The sequence below is a fragment of the Triticum urartu genome, chromosome 3A (genome assembly GCF_056163025.1).
Source record: "Triticum urartu cultivar PI428250 chromosome 3A, HENAU_Tu73, whole genome shotgun sequence".
Taxonomy (NCBI): domain Eukaryota; kingdom Viridiplantae; phylum Streptophyta; class Magnoliopsida; order Poales; family Poaceae; genus Triticum; species Triticum urartu.
The window spans coordinates 591,602,436-591,622,572 of NC_141875.1; the positions used below are offsets into that span (position 1 = coordinate 591,602,436).

General features: G+C 49.1%; 1 protein-coding gene and 1 non-coding gene across 4 annotated transcripts; one reads left to right on the plus strand and one right to left on the minus strand.

The window, feature by feature from the left end:
* Positions 1-5,699: 5,699 nt before the first annotated feature.
* Positions 5,700-5,896, plus strand: LOC125549782 (U2 spliceosomal RNA). The gene has a single exon (XR_007301501.1). It is a non-coding gene; the product is annotated as a U2 spliceosomal RNA (small nuclear RNA).
* A 978-nt stretch (positions 5,897-6,874) lies between these two features.
* Positions 6,875-11,641, minus strand: EER4 (Transcription initiation factor TFIID subunit A). 3 transcript variants are annotated; one of them, XM_048709166.2, is made up of 8 exons: positions 10,966-11,641; positions 9,912-10,109; positions 8,941-9,444; positions 8,717-8,791; positions 8,512-8,590; positions 8,324-8,388; positions 7,662-7,862; positions 6,875-7,216 (listed from the first exon to the last, which is right to left on the minus strand). In XM_048709166.2, exons 1-7 carry the CDS (start codon positions 11,494-11,496, stop codon positions 7,689-7,691), a joined length of 1,626 nt encoding a protein of 541 aa, XP_048565123.1. In that variant the 5' UTR covers positions 11,497-11,641; the 3' UTR covers positions 6,875-7,216; positions 7,662-7,688. The 3 variants fall into 3 exon arrangements, with proteins under 3 accessions (XP_048565123.1, XP_048565122.1, XP_087369606.1); XM_048709165.2 differs by having other exon boundaries at positions 6,875-7,211; positions 10,966-11,637; XM_087513480.1 differs by lacking the exon at positions 6,875-7,216 and having other exon boundaries at positions 7,661-7,873.
* Positions 11,642-20,137: the final 8,496 nt, after the last annotated feature.

The window sequence follows — 20,137 nt, forward strand, 5'->3', positions numbered from 1 at the left end:
GTTTCCTTAAGGAAGAATTGTATATGATGCAGCCGGAAGGTTTTGTCGATCCTAAGAATGCTGACAAGGTGTGCAAGCTCCAACGCTCGATTTATGGGCTGGTGCAAGCATCTCAGAGTTGGAACATTCGCTTTGATGAGATGATCAAAGCGTTTGGGTTTACGCAGACTTATGGAGAAGCCTGTGTTTACAAGAAAGTGAGTGGGAGCTCTGTAGCATTTCTCATATTATATGTAGATGACATACTTTTGATGGGAAATGATATAGAACTCTTGGACAGCATTAAGGCCTACTTGAATAAGAGTTTTTCAATGAAGGACCTTGGAGAAGCTGCTTATATATTAGGCATCAAGATCTACAGAGATAGATCAAGACGCCTCATAGGTCTTTCACAAAGCACATACCTTGATAAGATATTGAAGAAGTTCAATATGGATCAGTCTAAGAAGGGGTTCTTGCCTGTGTTACAAGGTGTGAAATTGAGCTCAGCTCAATGTCCGACCACGGCAGAAGATATAGAAGAGATGAGTGTCATCCCCTATGCCTCAGCCATAGGTTCTATTATGTATGCCGTGCTGTGTACAAGACCTGATGTAAACCTTGCCGTAAGTTTGGTAGGAAGGTACCAAAGTAATCCCGGCAAGGAACACTGGACAGCGGTCAAGAATATCCTGAATTACCTGAAAAGGACTAAGAAAATGTTTCTCGTCTATGGAGGTGATGAAGAGCTCGTCGTAAAGGGTTACGTCGACGCTAGCTTCGACACAGATCTGGATGACTCTAAGTCACAAACCGGATACGTGTATATTTTGAATGGTGGGGCAGTAAGCTGGTGCAGTTGCAAGCAGAGCGTCATGGCGGGATCTACATGTGAAGCGGAGTACATGGCAGCCTCGGAGGCAGCACATGAAGCAATTTGGGTGAAGGAGTTCATCACCGACCTAGGAGTCATACCCAATGCGTCGGGGCCGATCAAGCTCTTCTATGACAACACTGGAGCTATTGCTCTTGCCAAGGAGCCCAGGTTTCACAAGAAGACAAGGCACATCAAGCGTCGCTTCAACTCCATTCGTGAAAATGTTCAAGATGGAGACATAGATATTTGTAAAGTACACACGGACCTGAATGTAGCAGATCCGTTGACTAAACCTCTCCCTAGAGCAAAACATGATCAACACCAGAATTCCATGGGTGTTCGATTCATCACAATGTAACTAGATTATTGACTCTAGTGCAAGTGGGAGACTGTTGGAAATATGCCCTAGAGGCAATAATAAAAGCATTATTATTATATTTCCTTGTTCATGATAATTGTCTTTATTCATGCTATAATTGTGTTATCCGGAAATCGTAATACATGTGTGAATAATAGACACCAACATGTCCCTAGTAAGCCTCTAGTTGACTAGCTCGTTGATCAACAGATAGCCATGGTTTCCTGACTATGGACATTGGATGTCATTGATAACGAGATCACATCATTAGGAGAATGATGTGATGGACAAGACCCAATCCTAAACATAGCACAAGATCGTATAGTTCGTTTGCTAGAGTTTTCCAATGTCAAGTATCCTTTCCTTAGACCATGAGATCGTGTAACTCCCGGATACCGTAGGAGTGCTTTGGGTGTACCAAACGTCACAACGTAACTAGGTGACTATAAAGGTATACTACGGGTATCTCCGAAAGTGTCTGTTGGGTTGACACGGATCAAGACTAGGATTTGTCACTCCGTATGACGGAGAGGTGTCACTAGGCCCACTCGGTAATGCATCATCATTATGAGCTCAAAGTGACCAAGTGTCTGGTCACGGGATCATGCATTACGGCACGAGTAAAGTGACTTGCCGGTAATGAGATTGAACGAGGTATTGGGATACCGATGATCGGATCTCGGGCAAGTAACATACCGATTGACAAAGGGAATTGTATACGGGGTTGCTTGAATCCTCGACATCGTGGTTCATCCGATGAGATCATCGAGGAGCATGTGGGAGCCAACATGGGTATCCAGATCCCGCTGTTGGTTATTGGCTGGAGAGCGATCTCGGTCATGTCTACATGTCTCCCGAACCCGTAGGGTCTACACACTTAAGGTTCGGTGACGCTGGGGTTGTAGGGATATGTATATGCAGTAACCCGAATGTTGTTCGGAGTCCCAGATGAGATCCCGGACGTCACGAGGAGTTCCGGAATGGTCCGGAGGTAAAGAATTATATATAGGAAGTGCTATTTCGGGCATCGGGACAAGTTTCGGGGTCACCGGTATTGTACCGGGACCACCGAAAGGGTCCCGGGGGTCCACCGGGTGGGGCCACCTATCCCGGAGGGCCCCATGGGCTGAAGTGGGAAGGGATCCAGCCCAAAGTGGGCTGGGGCGCCACTTCCCCCTAGGGCCCATGCGCCTAGGGTGGGGGAAACCCTAAAGGAAGAGTCCTAGGAGGGGAAGGCACCTCCTAGGTGCCTTGGGGAGGAGGGATTCCTCCCCTTGGCCGCACCCCCCTAGGAGATTAGATCTCCTAGGGCCGGCGCCCCCCCCTTGCCCTCCTATATATAGTGGGGAGATGGAGGACTTCTTACCTTAGCCTTTGGTGCCTCCCTCTCCCTCTCCAACACCTCCTCCTCCTCCATAGTGCTTGGCGAAGCCCTGCCGGAGTACTGCAGCTCCACCACCACCACGCCGTCGTGCTGCTGCTGGTGCCATCTTCCTCAACCTCTCCTTCCCTCTTGCTGGATCAAGAAGAAGGAGACGTCACGCTGACCGTACGTGTGTTGAACGCGGAGGTGCCGTCCGTTCGGTGCTAGGATCTCCGGTGATTTGGATCACGTCGAGTACGCCTTCCTCATCCCCGTTCTTTGAACGCTTCCGCGCGTGATCTACAAAGGTATGTAGATGCAATCCGATCACTCGTTGCTAGATGAACTCCTAGATAGATCTTGGTGAAACCGTAGGAAATTTTTTGTTTTCTGCAACGTTCCCCAACATTAGATCCGTGGTGGCGGCGTCCTCCCATTGATCGAAACCACCACCGGCACCTTCTCCTCCCACCTGCTCCTCCGTCGGCTCCTTGCCACTGCTACTCAGGGTAAGACCGGAGGATCATAACATAAATTTATACCCAAAAACAAACATGTCATCGTTCTTTTATTAGTCTCAACTACGTACGGACTACTGCACAAGATTTCCATTGCCCCGAACATTAGTACAACAGCCCGAAATGCAAACAAAGGACCTATATGGTCTAAAGGTACAACAGAAATTTGATTTGCTCATATTAGCATGTAAGAAATGTAAAGGATGCATGTTGGAGCTGGATCAGTGTCAAACTAAAAAAGCTCAAATCAAATGTATGTGTCTGAAACATCAAAATTGTCTCCAAATCATGCAAAAATTGAATTGTTTCATGTGAAATTCCTTAAGAAAAACTCATTACCCTGCAATTAGTGTTGCACTTGAGTTCTTTTTGAGTCAACCAGATTCCTAGTTCCCTAGTACTACAAGGCTATCACAATCATTGGACGAGTGCAAGGAACAGAAGTGTAAGAATGTGTGAATCCACACATTTATTTAATTTAGCACATCCCAAGTTGCAGATCTAACAACCTGGTGTCCTACACTCCTACTACGTAGTATGAGCTGCAAAGCGCTATTCATTGACCACATTTCGTAGAACATCTTGCAGGCACAGAAACAAAGACGACAAAATCTAGAGAGAGATGGTAGTCTGTATTGTAAAGCAGGAATGGGAGAGGTGCGGCATCTCGTCTTGCCATGGCCGCTTGCACCTCGGGTTCGGCAGCGCTGCCATCTAATGGAGAGAGAGAGAGAGGATGGGTTGGATTGAACTCACCAGCGAGCTGAACTCGGCCGACCACCGCCGGCGATGTAGCCACACGACAAGGAGTTGCTGATTGATCTGTACGTGCCCACCTTGCTTCACTTCCCATTGCACGGCTGGAGCTTGCGCCGCCGCTAGAACCAAGCCGGTCGGACCTAAGGGGAGGGCGACTCGATGGGTCGATGAGGGATGCAGAGTACGCCGTTGACGGTGATGGTGATTGAGGGTACCGTCCCCATCCACGTGGTGGAAGAGGAGATGAAAGGAGAGGGCGGCAGTGGAGCTCGAAGCGTGGGGTAATGAAGGACCACGAGGGAGGCCGGCGTCACGGAGGCACGCGCGGCCGATCTGGCTAGAGCTAATGTCTCTCCTTCCCAATCCCTGCCCTGCACGGCCTCACCCAGATGGCCGGCTTTGTGGGCCTGGGCGCAGCACTCGGGCGCGAGGTCCTTCCCAGCTGGCGGTAGAGCTCGAGGTCGCGTGGTGTATGGGAAAGGTCGGAGGTGAAAGAAAGAGAAGAGGTCGCGTACGTGGAGGAGAAACAGAGTAGGAATGGCTTCTTAGAGAAGAAAACGAAAAAAGTTTTACCAGCGCAGGTACTATCTCGGGATGGTAGATACCCTTTCTCGAGAGGGCACCATCTGAACCCATGGGCATATGCATCCACTTTTCATAAAATGCATTTTAAGCACGTTTTAAAATATCAAAAAAATCAAAAGAAAATATCACGCATACATGTTTGCAAATGTGTGTACGCGGCACAAAGTTTTATGAAAAGATGTCTTTGTTTTGCCTCCGCAAAAAAGACAAATTTCAGTGCTTCTAAATAGTGTTTCACGATATAATTTTTTGTCTTTTTTGCACAGGCCACAAAAAAGTTATTTTCCCGTGAAACTTTATGCACGTACATAGAACATGGAGACGTACCCGTGCAATTTTTTTCCAGATATTTTTAGAATTTAGAAATGTGTTTTTCAAGTGGGTTCATATGTACCCGGGTTCATGCATGCACTTCTCCCCTTTCTCTTGCTTCTTCCTTTTCTTTTTAATCTCGCCGCCACAGTAAGAATCGCCAGGTGGATAGACTCACATAGCACCCTTGATGCACACCTTATTGTTAGGCTGCTCACAGTGGAGAGTAACATAGAGTAGTAACTTGCCGATGTTACTAGTCTATGTTACTACCTTCATAGTGGATAGTAACATATGAGTGGTATCATGAAAGAGTGCATTTATTAGACTATAGACTCATTATGCCTTGAAATGTGTGATGTTACAATAACTAGCTAAGTTACCACAAATTCCTCTCTCCTTATTAATTAGCTGTCACATAAGCAATCTTGTATTGAAATGTGTGATGTTACTGGTCTTATTGTTTTGGATGGCTCGTGGAAGCTTCGGAGTAGGATGAGAGACGGCAGGTGTTTTTTTTTTGCAACAAGGAGAGACGGCAGGTTTGTGCGCTAGCGACTTGGAATTCAACTCGCCTCGTGTGATGATGTCCATAAAAAAAATCGCCTCGTGTGATGTCGACTTGCGTGCGAGCTGCGTTTTTTCTTCTCTTTTTTTGGACAGCACGAGCTGCGGGTGAGGTGAGTAGCACGCGATCCCTTTTCTTCTCGTCTCCCCCTCCCGATCTGGGCCTGGGCTCGACGTCCATCTTGCAGTTCAAGTCGAAGCCCATCGGGCTGCAGAAACAAAAGCCCACCCACAGTTAGCTTCAGGATATCAGCGAACCCGGTGCGGGTGCGTGCGAGGAGCAGAGGCTGGTCGTTTCGTTTAGTCCCACATCGCGCAGCGGGAGGGATTGAGGGGGTCGGCGAGGCTATAAGAAGGAGGGGGTGGCGTGGGTAGCAACTCATACCTTTCTCGGCCTTTTGGCTAAGATCAAGTGTAGTATCTGTTCTTATCAGTTTAATATCTGATATGTGGGCTATGTGCCCACAACGATATTAAATTTATTTTTTGTGAGGGAGGGTCCACCATAATGGCTTGCCATTGGGGCCTTCACGTGTCGCCCAGGCGTTGCACTGCTGCCTGGGCCCGGCGCACCCCAACCAAACCAAAAGAAAAAAACTTTGTTAGTTTGAGCCGTTTTTCTCTGGAGCTCACTTAAGATCTCTGAAACTAACGTAGCATTATAGTTTTGCTGTAAGGGTGCTTAGTTTACCTGGATAGCTAAAATTGTAAGCTGTTGTCAAGGATGAGAAGAGTAGGCAGATGAATCAACTTGAAAGAAGCCTGCTGCAATCCAATATACAGGTTCAGGTTGAGAGGATTCTCAGTTTTTTTTTTTTTTTACGGGTTGGATACTCAGGTAATATCTCCTTGAGTGCAAACTTCGGACAAAATGGATGGAGCAAAGCAGAGATAATTGGATATTACTATATGACACTTCGATTCCCTTCCAAAATTGCCATTTCCAACTTGGCAACAGGAAATTCTACACGTTCTTAAGATGTTACCATCTCAAGAGACAGCTCTCAGAGCATAAAATAAACGAGTGGGCGACATAGACAGATGTCATAAGAAAATTTATCCAGATCCCACCAGCTCCAGCCATCGGTTTGGAACTCAGGACCAGACAAAGAGGTATATATCACCGCCCTAGCTGCATGATGAGCACAAACAGGAGATGTGTAATCACAAGGGTTGATTGTAAATACGCCCGTGTAAGATTGGCCATCGGTTCAATCTTGAAGCCAGAGATGAATGTGCTTTCTAAACATGATTTGTTTCTTTTTCTCATAGTGAAACAAATAGCCGGCAGAGCTGAAGATGCCGCCATGTTTCCTCTTTTTTCTGTATAAAGTCGTGTGTACTGCCATGAGCTTTAGACCAACCTGCCATTGCTCAAGCTCTTGCAGCTACAAAAATTCAGTAAACCATCTACCTGTAGTATTTGCACAAATATCTGTCTCACCTACCACCCACCACTGGAAAGGCAGCAATGAGGATTAATGCCTGATAGCACACAGCAAGTTTGTAGTATTTGCACAAACTTGCTAGTTTCCTTGCGGCACGCGGCAACAGCATAGCACACGAATATATATATGTATAGCCTCCATGTCTGCATAAAAGCTTTTTCAAAACGGAAAAAGAAGGGGCTGCCCCGTTTGCAAAACGCTATGTACAACGAACAGGGGGAGCTACAAAGATTCATGGATAACAAGGTTACAGGCGACTCATGCAATTGCCCGTTGCGAATGACCCAGTCAGCTAGCAACTGTTTTTTTTTTTCCTTCGACTTTGAGACAAGCATCCGGTTTGGACAGGTAAACGATCGGCCATTGTTTTGTCCGCAGATGCTCGTATATCCACTGTGCTTCCGTCCCTTGAGTTAGACCATTGGTGAGTTGTATGTCCTAGAGCCTGCACTGACAATTTCAACTGGTCAGACGCGAGCAGAATGATGCAACATCGTGCGATACAACAAGCCCAAGAAAGAATATATGCAAGAGCGGAAGATTTTTGCTGTGTGTGCTAATTATTTGAGATTGTAAGAACATGGTGAGAATAGAAGGTCTTCATTGCACGATCATGCTAATATCACTACCACTGAATGGAACTCTAGGTAGTCAGGGGTATTTGTTCAGACATGGATTAATCAATTATGCACCAATTGGTGGCATCTAGTAATATTCCAGATGTGACATAACGTGTGATTGCAGCAGAGATTTCCACGGTCATCCTACCAGAAGGCTCTCAATAGATTGTTATAACCCATATCACCCAACCATTAAAGATTGTTCGGGCTTACCAGCAGTGTTAAAACAAGAATAAAAACAGGTTTATCTGCCGAAACAGTGGACTTGAAATTACCTTCCACCGAGGGGAACAGCACAGAGCTCAGAAACGGGGAACTTTTGACAGAGGACCCACTGTAGATGTTGGTGAAGGATCTGCAACCGGACCTCTTGTCTGATGGTTGGCAATTGAATTATTAGCAACTAATTTATTGCTTGCGCTTCTAACTCCAGCAGCGTCACACTCTGGCTGTTGGGGATCCACTACTGCCTTTACCTGTTGCAGTTCTACAATCCAGTCAACCTTTTGTTTGTGTATGTTAAAAGCAGAGGCGTGGATGCAAGTAAAAGCGATTACGAAGAAGGCACATTCATTTCAAAAAATGCACCGCACACATGAAAGTTAATGTTTTTTCCATGTTAAAAGAGCAAAGACTATTTCAGTTTTCAGCCATGGCCACAAAATGAGCAGATTAACATAGTCAATGGAGGCTGAAACTCCATCAGGTACTAACTGTTTGTACTGTGTGAGAGACTACCGGCTTGTCAACTTCGAAAGCTGGAAAAGCCCCAAACATACAGCAAATTTACTGAAATAGTCAGGACAGTGCCATGGCCAGTAGAGTTCAGTGGGATTTGTGCATAGCACAAATGCATACGTACTGAATATAACGGGATAACAGCATCGTGGCGATTCCATATAGAACATAAGTAATGGCAAAATACCCTTCATCTTACATAATTTCTCTGTGGATTCTTGTCTTCCTTGGAAAAACCAGGAACTGTCAGATGCCAATTTCTCTCTGCATGAAATCAATACTGAATATATAAGCACAAAAAATTGCTTGCACCACATGAAAGAGAGAGAGAGAGAGAGAGAGAGAGAGAGAGAGAGAGAGAGAGAGAGAGAGAGAGAGGGAGCATACGTAAGTGCAGCAACACATCCTTGGCTTCCAGAACGGATGACTTCCTGTGCTTTGCCAGGGTACACGCAAATGCAGTCACCTAGTGACAAACCCAAGTCAGGCAAATCACAAGATTCTCCAGCAGATAATTATGACCAAAACCAAAAGAAAACACTACTATAACTCTGAATCGAATACGGGACGATCTACAAAGAATGAACAATACCGATTCAATGAAGTCATCAGCAATCTCTAAAACCAAATCTTCCACTTCTGGATCAAGTTTGCCGAGGGGATCCACCTGAAATAAGGATTTCAAATTCAAAGACGGACCAGAGTACAGTCAGCCACAAACTGAACATGCATTTTCCCTGAAAACATTAATCACATCTCGCCAACAATATATAAGCTAAAATGCATGTTCCCAGAAAAGGGGAAGCCGTTAATTACCTGTGCAACCAAGTCTTGTATTTTTCTCTTCCCAAGAAGTTGGTTAGTTCCTTCTGCTCCTTGACTTCCACTTCCACCAGCCATAGTCCCCCCTGACAAAGGCGTGCCCGGCTGTGATCCTGTCAAGTTTGCAGACTTCTGGGAGCCAGATGCTGACATCCTTGGAGATTGTTGCTGTTGCTGCTGCTGAAGCTGCTGCATAATGTGCTGCTGTTGCATCAACTGCTGGGCATTGAGATGTGGTGGATGCTGTTGTTGGGCTTGTGCAATCTGGTGTGGAGTCAGTCCTGTTTTCTGAAGTTGTTGCATCAATAGCATCCTGTGCTGCTGCTGAATTTGATGTTGAGATGGCGAGGCCAAAGATGATTGCATTTGCTTCAACCACTGCTGCTGTTGTTGCGAAGGTGACATTTGCATCATCTGCCCATTTTGTGACACTCCAGGCAGTTGTGAGTTTAATCCTGTGATCGATGCTGTTCTCGACAAGCCTTGAGCAACCCCCTTCTGATAAATGGACCGATATCAAATTTAGGTTGTGGTCCTTGGCAAAAAGAAACTACCGCATAATATGAAAGCCTTTGCAAAACCGAGATAAACAAGTGACTATGGCAGCATGCAACATGTGGATAGCAGATGAGATAAACCCTGGCTATGAGAATTCGTACTCATGTAACATGGAGCAACAAAAAACATGAGTAAGCACACACAATATCTCAACTTCTGTTTGGTTCATTCCTTGTGCCATAAGAATTTCATATTGCCCCGTAACACAGAATAAAATGCGGCAGAGATATTGGTTATTGCCTCGGACGATCTTCCAAGAAGAACCTTTTGCTTAATCATAGCATCCAAACACTAGAACCACCACGAGGCCATGGACAGATATTACACCCAACATACTTGAGAAAAGAATGCAAGGGAACCAAAGATAATTTCTTTCGCTTATACAGATCAAAAGTCATTAGAGGTACCTGCGGAGATAGTGCAGCTTGCTGCGGCCTCATTTGGGCCTGGGCAAAGCGTTGTTGAGCATATGGAATAGTTCCATTTGGTCTCATCTGGTTCATCCCCAAAGTACCCATGACTCCCATGGATTGCATCCCTTGCAACGCTTGAGCTGCGTTGGCAGTATTAAATTGTGCACCTTGTACCATGCCTTTTTGCCTTGGCTGCAGTAACAGGAAAGGTTAATTACACTGCAAGGCTTATAAGTTATAACCAGCTGCAGGTAGACAGCAAAGACAAGTGTTAAAAAATACAAGTGTTAAAAAATGGAAGACCTTACTCTGGGGCTAGAAATTTGGTCTTTATTTATTTATTTATGAGCATCTAGTCTTGAATTCTTACAAGCATAATGACCAACATTTACTATTCGAATGAGTTGCCAGGAGATTCTAGGTGTAAACGAGATGTTCACTTCTATTTAATTTGCAATTGCAATGCACCATCGCACCCAATAGGTGACATCCTTCCCTCTCTCCATGCCATGGGAGCAACAAATGACTTCAAACGAATTCAAAATTCCGGATCCATGAACCATTTATTTTTACCCCATCTGGTCCTCTAAAAGCTGTCGTTCTGGACACCGACACAATCTTCAAAATACAACTTTGATTACTAGTTTCTATTATAATATACTATTTACTTATCAAATACAACACGGTTGTACATCGTGGTATTTTTGGAGGCAGATGCCGACAAGTACACTAAAAAGTTTTAACCAGACTCACATCACACTTAAATAGCTATATGATTTTCAATTCTATTCCTGCACATTTAATTTTATCCAGACATTTGGATAGATTCCCTATAAGATGATAAAAAAACTGCCTCCATGTATGAATGTTACACAAATGCAGTGATAAGAAAACAAGCAATGTCTAACCACAATTAATCGTGATCTTCCGAGAAAAAAATGATTTGTAATTAAAGGCGTAGTTTTCCCTCTTTTTACAAGTGGCATTTATGCATGATAAGGCTAATGTGTGATATTCAGATTACTTATGCCCCAAACCCCAACTTCACCTGTGCCATCATCTGTGACTGGAGCCCGTAGTGTGCAGCAGAAGCCGCGCTGCCCTGCCCTTGCATCATCCCGAGCTGCCCCTGACCAAGCATTGCCGCGCGGGCCGCTAGCTGCTGCTGCTGCTGCTGCCCCAGCTGCGCACCGCCACCTGAGAAGCTCATCTGCCCTCCGTACATCCTAGCCGTTGCCGCGGAGTATTGTGGAAGCTGGCTGGCAGCGGCGAGGCGGGAAGCCGAACCCGAGCGCTGGATCTGGCCGTAGCCTCCGGCGCCGGCCACTGCCTGCGTGGGCGAAGGCGCCTGCAACTGCTGCGGACGAGGCGGGAAGTCCGCGGACCCTCCTCCCGCAGCTGCCGCGGCTGGATCGAGCTGCGGGGAGGAGATGACGGAGAGGTCGGAGACGGTGGGGGAGGGGGGGATTTGGGGGGACAGGAGGGAGTTAGGGTTGGAGTTTTGAGGGGCGGAGGCTGAGCCGCCGAGCTGATCGGGCTGCGGCGAGGCGATGGCGGCCACGGACGGCGGATCCGCCATGGCGGGCGGGGTGTAGGGTTTCCGCGGGCGGCGGTGGCCGGAGACGACGCGGGGTGGACGGTCGCGTGGAGGGCCGGGGAGTAGGTGACGGTCGTGTGGGACAGTTTGACGTGTGCGCGTAGTCTTTTCCTGATCGAGTTAGAAAGTATTTGGGTGACTGACAGGTTGGCCCACGCGATCGTTTTTCCTTTCAGAGCACCAGCCATACGCATGACACGCAAATCCATGGACGCTCACCGTCTTCCTTGGCGGTGTACCTTAGGAGGTGTTTGTTTCAGAGTGTGGTAATGGAAATGGTAAGGGAATTAAATCACGCTGGAATCACGGATGTAACAGATAATTCTCTGTCCTGTTTGGTTCATGCCAGTAAAGGAATCGAGTGTTGTCTTTGCTTTGGCCGCCGGTGGCAGAAAATGGAAGAGAAGAAAGAGAGCAGACAGGGCAGATGGTGGTCGCTTCTTCTTCGCCAGCGTCGCCGGCCGCCGGCGGAAGCACCCACCCGACCTACAACAAGGCCAGCTTCCTCCGGCCACTCACGAAGCTGAGGCTGCAAGGCATCTCCGGCCACTCCGCTATCAGCAACTAACTCGCCGGCCGCTGCATCGGCCTCCCCATCGGCCACGACGTGCTCCTCCCCGCCCACCTGCGCCGCCTCGTATGTCTTCTGCGGCCCCGCCGGGCCAGCACCAGAAGCGGGACGTGGCCTCCGCAGTTGCAACTAGGGCAGAGGGTTCGAGGCATAGTTGGTAACGGGACCTATTTATGGCTGGGGTTGGGCGGAATCAGAGTTGAGCTGGGCTATAAACAGTTACGGCGGTATTTGTTACCGGGCCCAGCTAACCAAACACGATTAACGAAATCAAATAACGATGTAATCAGATAACGGGTAAAATGGAGCGAACCAAACACCTCCTTAGTTAATTTTTGGAGAATGCATGTATACTCTTTCTGTTTATGTTTCTGTGAAATGGCTTACCGCACTTGCTGCTTAGTACTATTATGGGACAGAGGAATTAGAGCATCTCCAGCCGTTGGGGTTGCCCCGACGGACAAATTTTCCAGCCGGCCCCCCACCCAGCCGATGAACCCACTGCGCACGTGCCCACCGAGAACGACCGCCGCCGCTTCATCCTCATGCCCCGCATGCCCGGTGAAGACCCCGACGAGCGTGGACGCCGACGTGACTCGTGGGTGACCATGGAGAAGACGACGGCCGCGCACGGCGGGGGCGCCCGCAGGCTGCCTCGCCTCGTCCTGTTCGCCATCATGTCCGCGCATCAGTCGCTCGTCACCGCCGCCCCCGCGTCCGGCCGCGAGGACGGCACCCAGCCGCGCTTCCCAACGGCGCCCTCGGCGCGCCCCTAGACTGGAGCCGGCGTCCACGCCCGTGTCAAGCGGTACGACTACCTCACCGGGCGGGTCGAGGCGCCGCGGGATGGCGACGCGAGTATGGCGCCCAGCCGTGCTTCCCAACGGCGCCCTCGGCGCGCCCCTGGACTGGAGCCGGCGTCCACGCCAGTGTCAAGCGGTACGACTACCTCACCGGGCGGGTCGAGGCGCCGCGGGATGGCGACGCGAGTATGGCGCCCAGTCGCGCTTCCCAACGGTGGCCTCGGCGCTCCCCTGGACTGGAGCCGGCGTCCGCGCCCGCGTTCGGCAGTACGAAGCTGCATGGCGACGCGCGCGGCCACGGGGACGACCACTGCGAGGACGAAGAAGACGAGCCATGAGGCCGCGGCGCTGGAGCCGTCCGAGTGGTCAACGCACATCCACCGGAGGCAGGAGCAGAAGCTACGGAGCTCGTTGCGCGCGTGCGGCATGCAGCGTTGGTACGAGCCCCTCCGCCGCAGCAGTAGCGGCGCCGGCACGCGAGCTCGGGAGGGCGGGAGGAGGTATCGGGCGGCCGTGCGTGTAGGGGTACGCAGTATTTCAAAAAAATTCCTACGATCACGCAAGATCTATCTAGGAGATGTATAGCAACGAGAAGGGAGAGTGTGTCTACGTACCCTCATAGACCGAAAGCGGAAGCGTTTAGTAACGCGGTTGATGTAGTCAAACGTCTTCGCAATCCAACCGATCAAGTACCGAACGCACGGCACCTCCGCGATCTGCACGCGTTCAGCTCGATGAACTCTTGATCCGGCTGAGGCCGAGGGTGAGTTACATCAACACGGCGGTGTGTTGACGGTGATGATGAAGTTACCGACGCAGGGCTTCGCCTAAGCACTACGACAATATGACCGAGTTGTAAAACTGTGGAGGGGGGCACTGCACACGGCTAAAGATCAACTTGTGTGTCTATGGGGTGCCCCCTCCCCCGTATATAAAGGAGGGGAAATCCTACTCCAAGTAGGGATCCCCCCCGTTCCTAGTCCAAGTAGGAGAAGAAGGAAGGAGAGGGAGAGGGTGAGGGAGTCCTGGACTAAGGGGTCCTCGGGCGTCCGGCCTGTTATCTATGGGCCGGACTGATGGGCTGTGAAGATATGAAGACCGAAGACTGTACCCGTGTCCGGATAAGACTCTCCTTGGCGTGGAAGGCAAGCTTGGCGAACAACTATGAAGATTCCATCTTATGTAACCGACTCTATGTAACCCTAGATCCCCCCGGTGTCTATATAAACCGGAGGGTGTAGTCCAGAAAGGATATACTCAATATTGTAGTCATACAGGCTAGACTTCTAGGGTTTAGCCATTATGATCTCGTGGTAGATCAACTCTTGTAATACTCATATTCATCAAGATCAATCAAGTAGGAAGTAGGGTATTACCTCCATAGAGAGGGCCCGAACCTAGGTAAACATTGTGTCCCTTGTCTCATATTACCATCAACCTTAGACGCATAGTTCGGGACCCCCTACCCGAGATCCGCCGGTTTTGACACCGACATTGGTGCTTGCATTGAGAGTTCCTCTGTGCTGTCGCTGAAAGGTTTGATGGCCCCTTCAATCATAAAAAATGACGCTGTCTGCGGAGAAACTTTCCTCCCCGGGCAGATCTTCGTGTTCGGCGGCTTCGCACTGCGGGCCAACTCGTTTGGCCATCTGGAGCAGATCGAAAGCTACGCCCCTGGCCATCAGGTCAGATTCGTGAGCTTGAACTGAGTCGCGGACATCCATGGAGACTTAATCTTCGCTGGATTCGATACCGCGGTAGCCGCTCCCGGTCACCCCGATGATCATGACCTTAATCTGTCATCGGGCCGCATCCAGGAGATCGCTCATGTAACCGCTCTGGCCCTAGAGTCGGAGTAGGCCACGCCATCCAAAGACGGGAGAATTAACCCCACCACGGAGGCCGCAGATTCCACGACGTTGGAGCCGCACATGGACCTGGTCTCACACGATGCCTATGAAGGAAATATGCCCTAGAGGCAATAATAAAGTTATTATTTATTTCCTTATATCATGATAAATGTTTATTATTCATGCTAGAATTGTATTAATCGGAAACATAATACATGTGTGAATACATAGACAAACAAAGTGTCACTAGTATGCCTCTAGTTGACTAGCTCGTTGATCAAAGATGGTTATGTTTCCTAACCATAGACATGAGTTGTCATTTGATTAACGGGATCACATCATTAGGAGAATGATGTGATTGACTTGACACATTCCGTTAGCATAGCACTTGATTGTTTAGTTTGTTGCTATTGCTTTCTTCATGACTTATACATGTTCCTATGACTATGAGATTAGGCAACTCCCGTTTACCGGAGGAACACTTTGTGTGCCACCAAACGTCACAACGTAACTGGGTGATTATAAAGGTGCTCTACAGGTTCTCCGAAGGTACTTGTTGGGTTGGCGTATTTCGAGATTAGGATTTGTCACTCCGATTGTCGCAGAGGTATCTCTGGGCCCTCTCGGTAATGCACATCACTTAAGCCTTGCAAGCATTGCAACTAATGAGTTAGTTGCAGGATGATGTATTACGAAATGAGTAAAGAGACTTGCCGGTAACGAGATTGAACTAGGTATTGAGATACCGACGATCGAATCTCGGGCAAGTAACATACCGGTGACAAAGGGAACAACGTATGTTGTTATGCGGTCTGGCCGATAAAGATCTTCGTAGAATATGTGGGAGCCAATATGAGCATCCAGGTTCCGCTATTGGTTATTGACCGGAGACGTGTCTCGGTCATGTCTACATTGTTCTCGAACCCGTAGGGTCCGCACGCTTAAGGTTTCGATGACAGTTATATTATGAGTTTATGAGTTTTGATGTACCGAAGGAGTTCGGAGTCCCGAATGAGATCGGGGACATGACGAGGAGTCTCGAAATGGTCGATACGTAAAGATCGATATATTGGACGACTATATTCGGACATCGGAAAGGTTCCGAGTGATTCGGGTATTTTTCGGAGTACCGGAGAGTTACGGGAATATGTATTGGGCCTTATTGGGCCATACGGGAAAGAAGGAAAAGGGCCTCGAGGGTGGCCGCACCCCTCCCCTTGGTCTGGTCCGAATTGGACTAGGGAAGGGGGGCGCCCCCTTCCTTCCTTCTCCTTTTCCCTTCCTCTTTTCCTATTCCATATGGGAGGTGGAATCCTACTAAGACTAGGGAGTCCTAGTAGGACTCCACACTTGGCGCGCCCCCTCCTAGGGCCGGCCTCCTCCTCCCTTGCTCCTTTATATATGCGTGCAGGGGGGCACCGCAAAGACACAAGTTGATCAGTTGGTCTCTCCCAGCCGTGTGCGGTGCCCCCCTCCACCATATTCCATCTCGGTCATATCGTAGCGGTGCTTAGGCGAAGCCCTGCGTCGGTAGCAACATCATCACTGTCACCACGCTGTCGTGCTGATAAAACTCTCCCGTGAAGCTCTGCTGGATCGGAGTTCCCGGGACATCATCGAGCTGAACGTGTGCTAAACTCGGAGGTGCCGTGCGTTCGATACTTGGATCGGTGGATCGTGAAGACGTACGACTACATCAACCGCATTGTGCTAACGCTTCCGCTTTCGGTCTACGAGGGTACGTGGACAACACTCTCCCCTCTCGTTGCTATGCATCACCATGATCTTGCGTGTGCGTAGGAAAATTTTGAAATTACTACGTTCCCCAACAGCCTATGCCACCGGGACGCCGGACTCGTCTCTGGCCGTAGGTTCCGAACCACGCGAGCCCGCGGACGCCGAGCTTGATCGTTTATCGATGTTCAAATTCAGCACCATAGACATCTTCCAGCACTCGCCTTTGGGCGATGTGCTAAACTCATTAAAAAAACCTGTCCTTGGCGGAGGACTCTCAGCCGAACTATATCTGGCTCGAACTAGGGGCTGACGATGGAGAATTTTACTTCCCACCCGCCACCCACTTTATAGCCACGATCGAGGATTTAACCGACGAACTTGATTACGACTCCGAGGACATCGATGGTATGGACGACGATGTCGGAGAAGAAGAGGCCTAGAACCCGCTGTTCACCGGACGCTGGACGGTCACTTCCTCGTATGACGTATACATGGTGGATGCACCAAAGGAGAACAGCGGTGACGACAAGGAAGACCCAAGTGAGGATAAACCTTCCAAAATACAGGCCAAGCGCCAGCGTTAGCGACGCCGCTCTAAGTTGCGCCGCAGTAAAGACAGCAACACCAGCACAGGAGAAGATGACACTCCGGAAGGTGCCGAAGACAACGAAGACCCCATCGGTAAAGCAAACAAACAAGACGAACGGGAAGATGAGCAGGTTAGCCCTGTTAAACAGGCCACGCATGAAGATTCGGAGGATGATAATTACCTTCCGCTCTCCGAAGACGAGGTGAGCCTCGGCACCGAAGATTTCATCATGCCCGAGGAACCTCTTGAGCAGGAGCGCTTCAAGCGCCAGCTAATAGCCACGGCAAGGAGCCTGAAAAAGAAGCAGCAGCAGCTTCAAGTTGACCAAGATCTGCTCAATGATAAATGGACTGATGTCCTACCAGCTGAAGAATACGGCCTCAAGCGCCCAACCAAAAGCTACCCAAAGCGCAAACTGCTACCTCAGTTCGACGAGGAGGCGCCATAGTACATACCACCATCGCATAATACGGCCGACCGACCACCACGTGGTCGGGACAAAATGGCAACTCATGCCGAACATCATCCCGCCCCGCCTCATCACTCAGGCAGAGGTAAATTAGCCCACGGCCATACATATGACCTCCGGCAGAACCTGAACAATAAAGCAGGACATACCAGATCAATCTACGAATCGCGAGGACGTGCCTCGACACGTGACAACGGCCACCTATTCGGACATGAAAAACCCAGTCATGCGCGGGCTGAACACCGCAGACGGACTCCATCAGAGCTGTGTCATGATACGGCCCTCTATAGAGGCCCCGCACACCCTCATTGATTCACTGATGAGGTCCTGGATCACGAATTCCCCGAAGGATTCAAGCCTGTGAACATAGAATCATACGATGGAACCACGGACCCCGTGGTGTGGATCGAGGACTTCATTCTCCACATCCATATGACATGCAGAGATGACCTCCACGCCATAAAATACCTCCCTCTAAAACTCAAAGGGCCAGCTCGGCATTGGCTAAACAGTCTGCCTGAAAATTCCATTGGCAGCTGGGAGGACTTGGAAGAGGCTTTCCTTGATAACTTCCAAGGTACATATGTTCGACCTCCGTATGCTGATGACTTAAGCCATATATTTCAACAGCCCGGAGAGTCCGCCAGGAAATTTTGGACAAGGTTCTTAACTAAAAAGAACCAAATTGTCGACTGTCCAGACGCCGAAGCTCTAGCAGCTTTCAAGCATAGCATCCGCGACGAATGGCTCGCTCGCCACCTCGGCCAAGAAAAGCCAAAATCCATGGCAGCCCTCACGACACTCATGACCCACTTTTGTGCGGGCGAGGACAGTTGGTTGGCCCGTAGCAAAAACAACACAAGCGACGCCGGCACCCATGAAGTTAAAAGCAACAAAGACAAGTCTCGACGCAATAGATACAAGCGTCGAAACAACAGTGACAACACTGAGGATACAACGGTCAACGCCGGATTCAGTGGCTCTAAATCCGGTCAGCGGAAGAAGCCGTTCCAAAAGAACAATTCGGGCCCATCCAGCTTGGACCACATACTTGATCGTCCATGCCAGATTCACGGCACCCCCGACAAGCCTCCTAATCATACAAATAGAGAGTGATGGGTTTTCAAACAGGCCGACAAATTAAACACCGAGAATAGGGAAAAGGGATCGTAAAGCAAGGACGATGACGAAGAGCCACGTCAACGGAACATAGGGGGACAGAAGAAGTTTCCCCCTCGGGTCAAAACGGTGAACATGATATATGCTACCCACATCCCCAAGAGGGAGCACAAGCGTGCGCTCAGAGACGTCTACGCGATAGAGCCAGTCGCCCCAAAATTCAATCCATGGTCATCATGCCCAATCACTTTTGATCGCCGGGATCACCCGACCAGTATCTATCACGGAGGCTCATCCACACTGGTATTAGACCCAATAATTGATGGGTTCCACCTGACTTGTGTCCTTATGGACGACGGTAGCAGCCTCAATCTGCTCTATCAGGATACAGTGCGAAAAATAACCCATCAAGGATCAAGCCTACAAAGATCACCTTTAAAGGAGTCATTCCAGGCGTAGAGGCCCGTTGTACGGGCTCAAACATATTAGAGGTTGTCTTTGGATCTCCGGACAACTTCCGAAGCGAGGAGTTAGTCTTTGATATCATCCCATTCCGCAGCGGCTATCATGCACTGCTCGGACAAACTGCGTTTGCTCGATTCAACGCAGTGCCACACTATGCTTATCTCAAGCTCAAGATGCCCGGACCACGCGGCGTCATAATGATACTTCTCCGTCGTATCTACAATTTTTGATTGTTCCATGCCAATATTCTACAACTTTTATATACTTTTGGCAACTTTTTATACTATTTTTGGGACTAACATATTGATCCAGTGCCCAGTGCCAGTTCCTTTTTGTTGCATGTTTTTTGTTTTGCAAAATATCCATATCAAACGGAGTCCAAACGGGATAAAAACTTACGGAGGTTTTTTTGAAATATATATGATTTTTGGGAAGAAAAATCCACGCGAGATGATACCCGAGGGGGCCACGAGGCAGGGGGCGCGCCCCTGACCCTCGTGGCCACCCCGTAAGGCGGTTGATGCCCTTCTTTCGCCGCAAGAAAGCTAATATCTGGATAGAGATTGTGTTAAAATTTCAGCCCAATCGGAGTTACGGATCTCCGGGAATATAAGAAACGGTGAAAGGGTAGAATCTGAGAACGCAGAAACAGAGAGAGACAGAGAGACAGATCCAATCTCGGAGGGGCTCTCGCCCCTCCCATGCCATGGAGGCCAAGGACCAGAGGGGAAACCCTTCTCCCATCTAGGGAGGAGGTCAAGGAAGAAGAAGACAAAGGGGCCCCCTCTCCCCTTCTCTTCCAGTGGCGCCGGAACGCTGCCGTGGCCATCATCATCGTCACCGCGATCTACATCAACACCTCCGCCATCTTCACCAACATCTCCATCACCTTCCCCCCTCTATCTACAGCGGTCCACTCTCCCGCAACCCATTGTACCCTCTACTTGAACATGGTGCTTTATGCTTCATATTATTATCCAATGATGTGTTGCCATCCTATGATGTCTGAGTAGATTTTCG

Bases quoted from the DNA above. Each gene is read 5' to 3' on its own strand.
- EER4 (XM_048709166.2), bottom strand. From the start codon at position 11,496: ATGGCGGATCCGCCGTCCGTGGCCGCCATCGCCTCGCCGCAGCCCGAT. The intron at 8,792-8,940 runs GTAATTAACGGC...TCCTTATTTCAG, and splicing joins TACAAGACTTGGTTGCACAG to GTGGATCCCCTCGGCAAACT. The intron at 8,389-8,511 runs GTATGCTCCCTC...GATTTCATGCAG, and splicing joins GGATGTGTTGCTGCACTTAC to AGAGAAATTGGCATCTGACA.